At 40.4% G+C, this 9503-nt stretch overlaps 1 protein-coding gene across 1 annotated transcript in view; it reads left to right on the forward strand.

Moving 5' to 3' along the window:
• Positions 1–6464, forward strand: part of FOCAD (focadhesin) — a 310232-nt gene extending 303768 nt beyond the window's left edge. Inside the window, exons 41-43 of the mRNA XM_082843138.1 lie at positions 1130–1381; positions 3418–3493; positions 5916–6464. Coding sequence (XP_082699264.1) covers positions 1130–1381; positions 3418–3493; positions 5916–5989 — 402 coding nt within the window. The 3' untranslated portion in view covers positions 5990–6464. The remainder of the gene's footprint in view (positions 1–1129; positions 1382–3417; positions 3494–5915) is intronic.
• The last annotated feature ends 3039 nt before the right edge of the window (positions 6465–9503 follow it).

Raw genomic sequence — 9503 nt, forward strand, 5'->3', positions numbered from 1 at the left:
TGGTTTGGAGGGGTTCCTGAAGTGTATCCAAGTAATCTCTGTTTGTGCCAATACTTAACATGCATATATTGGAGGGAAATTTTCACCCCACCTGCAAAATGACCTATGACCCAAAAAAGGTTAACCACCACTAGTACTGGGTGAGTAAAACAAAAAAAGATTAAAAAATGAAGGACAGCACTTTCCTACTCTCCTCATTTTCTTGACTCAGCTGCCCAATGTGCATTTTTTTTTTAGTATTTTTTCCATAGCCATGTTTCATGGGTCTCCTGTTTGCTGTGTGAGCAAAATATGCATAACCTGGGATGTTGTTTGATATTCTGCCCAGCTCTTCTGCAGAGTTGTGTGTCTTTTTGAAATTTTCATTAGTGAGATTAGGCATTTTAAGAGATTGAGGGGTACTTTAAAAAAATTTTTTTTGAGTTAGCATAATCTTTCCTCTTTTTATTCTGATTTCCAGTTTGTATTAACCTTCTCTGCTTTCTTACAAAGTCTTTTGAAACTTAGAAAATACAGATAAACAGAAAGAAGAATAATTTAAATCACAGTAGTACAGTAACTCAGAGGTAGCCCTTGTTACCACCATTTCTACAAGTGTCTAGATTAGACTATAAAATCTAAATGCATGGATTCTAAACAGATTTTTTTTAATGCATGTGGAGAGTCATTTTTTGTTTCTGTTTAAATACAGAATACACTATACATATTTTTGAAAATCAGTTTTGGCCACATAATAATAAACCTAAATACCCCTGTCTGTATCTCTTAATTTTTAAATCTCTTTGAAAACACCAAAACAGAGGAATGTTTGGATCTCAGTATGATTAGGTGTTAAATAAATTATGTTTCTCTTGAAATGTTAGAACGCTAATAATGAAACTATTGGGCCTTCTGTCCTCACAAAAGAGGATCCTTCAAACCTTCTGAAACCCCAAAATGTCTCTTCATTAAGCATGGAAACAGTTTGCTATTCGGTCCAGTCCCTCTTCTGGGGTAGGGGTGGGGCAGGCAGAAGGTTTGAGTGAAGGGGAAGATAACATCGCCTCATGATGGGGGCTGTGTATGTGAACATGTGTTACTTTGCATTGTTAAAGCATGTGACCTGACCTTGTTCCTATTTCTACTGTAGGCTTTGGATTTCTTGTTGCTGATATTTGCAGCAGCAGTGGTTGCATGGGCAGACCACGCTGCCCCTCTGCTCCTTGGCCTCAGTGCCAGTTGGTTGCCATGGCATCAAGAAAATGGTCCAGCTGGGCCAGCATCAAGATTCCTTGGCAGGAGTCCCTTGCACAGGGTCACTGTGCAGGAGGCTGTCACTCTCCTTCCCAGTAGCATGCCTCTTCTGCTGCAGAAAGAGCCATGGAAGGAACAGACCCAGAAGGTGAGGTTGGCAGCTACCTGCTTGTCAGGGCAGGCGGCCATTTTCTCTTCAGCAGTTTCTGCTGTAGAATTGAGGTGGGAGTTAAGTGAAACCTGAGTCACACTACAGGCTTTCCTAGTCAGCCTCGAATCTCAGCCAGATGCAAAGCCTCAGCGATTGAGGCTAGCCCAGGCTCAGGGTAACCGCTGACTAAAAACAACAGGGACAACAGCAACAACTTGCTTACAGTTAGGGATGAAGTGGAAAGAAAAGCTTATACTTGCCTTCATTTATTGAAGACACATGTGTTCTTGATCCTGGGGATAAAAGGATGAATAAGTCTCTGAGAGCTCAGAATTTCAGAGTGAGGACAGACAGGAAAGCAAGTTCAAGGTTGCAAGATGGTATGATAAGGATACAGTGGTGATGAGCAAGGGAGGGGGGTGATCAACAATGTCTGGGGAGGGGTCCAGGAAATCCTCCAGGGAGATGCGAATCTGGAGTATCCATCTTTTACCATATTTAAGGTTCCCCACAGCTCATTCCATGCGATAGGTGTGTTCCAGGTGCTTCTGGCCTGTGCGATACCGTGGGGAGATTTGTAAAGGCCTAATGTCATCACCTTTGCCCTCAGGAAAACCCAAACTATAGGAAGTACCTTTTGGTTTTTAATACTGAATTTCCCCAGGCTACTAGCTGTCGTGAAGAGGATATGAAAATACGGTACATCCTTTCTCATTATGTGGCTCTGACCTGTCTTGAATTGTTGACTGAAAGATATTTTTGAATCCCATTTAATCAAAACTGGATTTTTACGAGGTTGAAAGCTTAAAGCCAACTTTGTGTGGCTTAATCTTAAAATCTGAACATTAATCTTTAAAAATATTTCTGAGCTGTGGACCCACAGTTTAGCCATGAACTTCACTGAGCATCCCAATTAAAATGCCTTTGTTTTCTTAAACCTGATAAGCATTAGTATTATTATCCCAAATTTTGTGTTTTCTTTTTCATTTTAAATGAAAATAAATTTAAATGTGGTGTCCTATCCCCTTATTTCTGGCCTGGGACACCCTGTTCATTTTGGACTGCATCTATATAGATGCAGACATCCTGCATCTATTATGTATTTGTAGTACCTGATTTATTTACTTACCAGTAGGATATGATAAAACAAAATTGAGGAAAAGAAAATAAAGAAAAAAGTTTTAATTAAAGTAGGGAATTAGGAATATTTTCTTTTTTTAGTCCAAAGTTAAAAATCCTAGTACCTACAACTAGTGTATGTGTTTTTCAATGAGTCGAGATTGCCAACATTCAGTCAACGAAATTATCCGCTATCTAATTCAAAAACAATTTTGGCTGCACCTGGGAGATCAGTCAAACTCATGAGTACTATGAGTTTCTACCTCATCTGCAGGATTTATTTGCAGCTAATACGCTTGGGTCTACCTAGTAAATTGTTTTATGCCTTTTCTCTTGCATTTCAACTTTGCTTCATATCCATTTGGGCACAAATTGTTCTTAGCCACAGAAACATATTTTACATCTGATGTGTTTCCCCATTTACCACCCCACCTAGGAGCCTAGGCCTGATACACACGGAACCAGGTGGCAGGCAGCATGATGTGAAGGAGGAGTGTGAGGCTTTGAAGCCAGGTGCACATGGGTTCAGATCTTGACTGTGCCATTCATTGGGAGTGGACTTGGGCAAGGTTCTTAGCCTCTCTGGGGCCTCTCAGAGTGATGAGACGGAATGTTCATGGCACACAGGAGGCCCTCTGGGCCCATGCCTACCCCACTCTTAAAAGCTACAGCAAGTCCCAGGGTAATCAGCAAAGGAAGGAGGTTTGACTTTGCTGGGTCATTTAACTAAATGAGAGCCATTTCCAACTTTCCCATCTCTTGTGCCTGGTCCTGTCTCCACTCCACTCTCCCAGCCCAGGCAGGTATTGTCCAGGGACTACTGCCCTGATACTCATATGTGCAGGCCCAAGGGTTTGAATGATGTCTTACTGATAGATTGTTTTCACTGATACCATTCTTCATTTTCACTCTAGTTCATTGACTGGCTATTCAGCATCATGGAAAGCCCTAAAGAAGGCCTCTCAGCAAAGTCCAGGGATCTTTTAAAAGGTATCACTTCCATGCTTTATGCCCATCCAGTGTTGTCTGTGCTGCAGAACAGCATCCTAGCGTATGTTGGCTCCTGAAAGGGCTTGTCTTGGTTCAGTTTAGAGAAGTAATATGAAGCTGTCACCAGTGTGGCATTCTTGAATTAGAAAGTGGTTAAAAAAGTTGCATTGCCTTTCGATTTGTTATTTAAATGGTTTTTAAATGTTTTATTATAATCATAAAATATGACTTAAAATTTAGAAAATTCAGAAAAGTAAAAATAAGCAAAGAAGAATCCAGAATCCCACTGCCCAATGACAATTTTGATTGTTTTTCCTAAGTTTTTGCTCCCTCTGTGTATGAGTATTAACATTTTTATAATCATAGCCAATTGAAAAATGTACATACACACTTTGAATACTGGCTTTTGTACTCTAAAATTATTTTAAAAGCATTTTTTTTCTTTTTTTCTTTTTTTTTTTTTTTGCTGTACGCGGGCCTCTCACTGTTGTGGCCTCTCCCGTTGCGGAGCACAGGCTCCGGACACGCAGGCTCAGCGGCCATGGCTCATGGGCCCAGCCGCTCCGCGGCATGTGGGATCTTCCTGGACCGGGGCACGAACCCGTCCCTGCATCGGCAGGCAGACTCTCAACTACTGCGCCACCAGGGAAGCCCTTAAAAGCATTTTAACCCATTCTTACACTGGCTTCATAAGTATTTTTAATGGCTGCATAGTATTTTGCCAAGGGAATTGGACATTTCCCATGCTTCCAGGCATTTAGATGATTTTCATGTTTTTTACACATCTCTATTGACTGTTAAACTATGACTATGGGATCCACAAATATAGATGATCTTTCTGTGAAAATTATGTAGATGTTTTTACTCAGATCTGAAAAGTCTTCTGGGCATTGGCTCTGTGGTCCAAGACAGCTTGTACTGTCATCCACATCCTGAGACTTGGGGTCTGGATCCTACCAGTGGCTGCTGTTGATGCCCCTGACATGCTGTAAGCTACTGCACTGAAAAGCCTCACCTTGGGAAAGTTGCCTGCTGGCCTACTCTTGTGATAATTGACCATAGTTTGCTTTAAGTATGGTATAATCTATTGATTGTCTAACAAGCGAGAATTATCTAATGTGTTGGTTCTTGTCCTTCTCCCTACCTCCAAAGTAGGTGGGAGGGCCTGTGTAGGACGGTGATTCTGATCAACCACAGAACTTCACTGAGGATCAGGGCAGTGGTCTGACATATTTTCACTTGACCATTCCCTAGAGACTTGCTGCTAGGATTTCCTCCATTTATTTTCCTTGAGGAGTTTGGACTAATTTTTAATGGCCATGGGTCTATAATTCCATTTGTTGTTCCCAACATATACTGTCTTAGGTCATGAAGATACTAATTGATACCGATGAGGAAAATAGTTATTTGGGTCAAAGAAGTACATGTTCACTTGATCGTGTATTCAAGGGCTTACTAGAGTCACACACAATTATTATGTAGCTCTGGCTTACCCTCATTCCCTCACACTATTATATAGTTTTTAAATCTCAATATATTTACATTAGTATTCTAAAATAAGATATGTAATAATTTACCTAGAGGGGTTACATGTAACTTCCCTACTTTAAATCGATCTCTGAGGGACCCATGACAGCTAAGGTGTGTGTTCAAATATAGTTTAGTACAGTCATACTTGCTCCATTGAGCCCATGAACCTAACTTCATTACAGAATCAGGTTTTTTGTCTTCGTTTACCTGTTTTTTAAAAAAATAATTTATTTTTGGCTGCACTGGGTCTTCGTTGCTGTGCGCGGGTTTTCTCTACTTGCGGCGAGCGGGGGCTACTCTTCGTTGAGCTGTGCGGGCTTCTCACTGCGGTGGCTTTTCTTGTTGCGGAAGCACGGGGGCTCTAGGTGCGCGGGCTCAGGAGTTGTGGCGTACGGGCTTAGTTGCTCCGCGGCATGTGGGATCTTCCCGGACCAGGGCTTGAAGCCGTGTCCCCTGCGTTGGCAGGGGGATTCTTAACCACTTCGCCACCAGGGAAGCCCTGTTTACCTTTCAATTAAACTTTTTTTAGTGGAAAAGTGATATTCATGTAGAAAAGTGCACAAGTAGATTTTTACAAAGGGAACACACCTATGTAATCAGCACCCAGATGAAGAAAAAGAGCATTGTCAGCATCCCAGAAGTCAGTTTTTGTTTTAATTATGCAGAATTTCCCACTAACTGGTTTCAAAGTAACTTAAAAAAAAAAAAAAAACCTTTCCTCAACCTTTATTAATCATTTTCTTCCATTAAAATTCTAAGGCTTGATAGGAATTCTTAAAGATTAGCTGAGTGAGAACAAGCCAAGTTCTATTGACATCTTTTTGATCTAAATGACTTTTTCAAATGCAACTCCACCAAATGCAACAGTGCACTTTATTTTTTGTCCCCTTAGCCACCCTGCTGTCCTTGAGAGTTCTCCCAGAGTTTACGAAGAAAGCTGTATGGACCAGAGCGTATGGTTGGTAAACAGTTTTGCAGTAGCCAGCAGCATTCTCAGCTGGATGAGGAAAACCATACAGACAGAAGGAATTTTTCAGAATTCGTGTCTGGGCTTACTGAGACGATGCAGAGAGCTGAAGGTCATGAAAGGGTGGCCACACAACCGACAGCTTGAACCGTGCACGCCAGGACAGGGGCCACTGCTTCAGTACCCAGGCCATTTGAGACCGAAACAAGAACTTGGATTTTCTTTTATTTGGCTAGAGTTCAACGTAAAGATTTTTTGTGAAAATCTAATTATATCATCTCCTCCCCACTAAATTCTAGTAAAATAATCCTGTGAATTTTGTGCATGTGACTTTTGTTTTAAGGCATGGGGAAGGTTTTGCTAGCAAAACCAAACTGTAGCGGTGACAGTGGAATCTGATCTGTTTCCCATGAAGTCTCCAGAGGATATTCATTGAATCAGTAAGTTAGACATGTTTTCTTATTCTTATTGCTAAAACACTCTCTTGGAACTGCTATACGCATTTAAATAATAAGCATAGTGTTAAACATCGCTAAATCAGACTTGTAAGTGGTGGCTATAATTTTTTTATGCTTGAGTCTCTTGAATGCAAGTGAAAGTTACCCAATTCAAAATAAGGAAGGGAAGGTGTCTTTGCTCATAGGTATGGTGGAAGCAACATGGGGTGGACTCTGATTCAGCTTGAGTCATGTTGAGTCCTTGGGTGGGGTGGGGAGGGTTCTACGTGACCAGGCCGGGGTCACATGTCTGTCCACCTGAACTGGGTTCCCCCAGAAGAAAGGTGATTAGGATGCTAGGCAAGCAAAAAATGGCAAATATCTCTTCCAAACATCGATCTTTTTTTTATAAGTACAAACCTCTGTCTTAATCAGGGTGACTGGTGGCCTAATGCCAAGTAAATGAAGGAATGTGACAGCATCCTCAAGGGTTGCATTTTACTCAGGGGTTTAGAATCAGCCAGGAATTTAATTTGCTCTGATTGCTAATTATTGTTCCTTCATGCAGCCATTAATCAGGGCTGTCCTTAGCCAATCATACAAATATACTGATGTATACGTATATGGGATTACTGGGGAGAAAATGTGTGCCACTGGAATAATATACCTTCGTGCTTATCATGCCACAGCAGTGTCATGGAACTTTTAGTATTCCTGTGTGGCATGTACAATACCTTCATGTTGTCACCAAGCATACCTACCACTTAAGTTAAAAATAGCTCTATTTTATTTTCCAAATATATGGATTTATGATTCCAGGTTCCAAATATTTGTGGTTCACTGTGTAATTCACACTGTTTCCAGGTCACAGCTCTTTCTTTTGCTGAACTCCGTAGGGTGCTGAGATACTTACAGAAAAGGAGGAAAGGAAGGCGAGAGCTCTCAGGTAGTACTTAACTACATCACCAAGTATTTCATCTCTATTACTTCTTTAGAGGCTGAGCTGGAGGGAAATGAGTTTGGAGGAAGCAGAAGTGTAGAAAATTTATGTGAGAAGCCAGCTTCTGTCTCCTTCCCACCCACCGTGGCTTTCTCATACTACCTACCAATGAGATGTTGACATTCTTCTAACATTTATTACACTAGTTGTCAGACTATGTAAGTGACTAGAGTTTCACTTGTATTATCTTATTTAACCCTTACAACAATACCGTGAAGAGGCATTATTTTCTATTTTTAAATGAAGAAAACACATCTAATAAGTGGCAGAGCTACTACACCTGGAACCAAGGTCCTAGAACCCCAGGTCCAATGCTCTTTCTACTGCATCAGGCTCATCAGCACCCACTTTCAGATGGAAACTCCTACCAAGTATTAAGCCTCATTCATGCTTAATATAGATTGCTGGAATCAGATAAAAGAAACACCCCTGCCTCATATTAATAAGCCTCTGGAACTGGGAAGTTGGGAGTTACAGTGTAAAGGAGCGGGCTTCATGGGTTGAAGGACATTACATTCCCGGGCCAACTAGCAGATGTGGATGGCAGTAAAGAATAGGGAAGAGGAAATGGGCACTGAAGAACTACTCTCACATTTCCCCCCAAATCAGTGGGCAGACTTGCTGATGCTCAAGGAGAGGGATAAAGAATCAGCCCAGCCTTCCAGACCCAGACTGCCTTTTTCAGTTTGGCCCAGTTTCTTCTCAGTCAGACTTTGTCATTGCTCCTGCCTTGACAAGAAAACAGAATAGTACAAAAGGGAGGAAATAAGATCTACCTGTATCCTCTCTTCCCTAGCTCACTCTTTTTGTTTTCAGCAGTCTTGTGTTTAAGCGTCATAGGATTTTCCTATTCATAGGATTTTCCTATTCATTCCTATTCATTTGGACTCCATAAAGAGTCCAAAATGTCAAAATCTAAATTTGAAGCTGTAAAGGTTCTAAACTCTAATTATTCTAAGATGTAGGTTACTGGCATAATAAGACCCTTTCTCCTGATTACCTGAGCTCCAGTAAGTATTAAGATATTCCCTTGGGATATTTCAGTTTTTTCTCCAGAAACCAGAAGTCTCTGCTTTTTTGAGACCAGACGTTCCAAACTATATACAAAAGGAAAAGTTTCCTTATAAGTCATCTTCTGTTAGTTTTCGAAATCACAAGTTGCCAAGACAAATAGCATGCTAGGGTATACTAACAAATCAATGTGTGGGATTAAGGCTATGTTGTGTGTCTCAGATGTGTCCAAACACCGTGACTCTTCACTTGAAGAGTGTACATTTGGAACAGATGTTGAGATCCATGCAAGTGCCTAAAATCTTTGTGCTTTATTTGTAATGTAATGGCTCCATGGTAACCAAGAGGCGGTTAATCACCTTTTTTTTTTTTTGAAGTTAATTGCCACAAGTTAACTTCTCCAAAATGATTTCAACCAAAGATGATATTATAATAATATAAGGAGTAAAACTTTAAGGACTTGACTTAACTACTGTCTTGAAACATCTTAGTCACTTTGAAAGTAAGCAGTAGTTTTAGATTTTTGGTAAACATTTTAGCAAATTGCTGTTTTAGAAGAGAAATCTGACCATGTGGTTAAGAGGATGGGGCCTTCATTAAGGCCAGAGTTGTAAGCTGGGTCTTTAGGTCTCTGACCTCAACCAGCCTATTCATAGCTGCAGGCATTTCAAATGGAACCAGAGGACAGAATGTGGCTGGGACAGTTCACATCCTTCACCACTCTTATGGAAAGATACCTCACAGCATCATCGTCATGTATAAATGTATATCATCACTGCTCTGGTGCTGGATATATGCTTTTATATTTTCTGGAAGGAAACACTTTATTCTACTCCTAGTAACTTTAAAGTCTCATCTTTTTAATGTATGACACATAAAATATTTATGAAGTTGTGAAATAATGTCCAGCCAAACTATTAGAAATGGAACTGAATAAAAATGACATTGATGACTCCCTGACTTTGGTTTTATTTTTTGTATGAAAGAAATAACCTACCTAACAAAGTAGTTGTGAGAGTTTAAAGAATAAAGAAATATGCTGTATAAATTCTAAAATGTAAAAGA

The sequence above is a fragment of the Leucopleurus acutus genome, assembly GCF_964270905.1.
Source record: "Leucopleurus acutus genome assembly, chromosome: 7".
In the NCBI taxonomy this organism is placed as follows: Eukaryota; Metazoa; Chordata; class Mammalia; order Artiodactyla; family Delphinidae; genus Leucopleurus; species Leucopleurus acutus.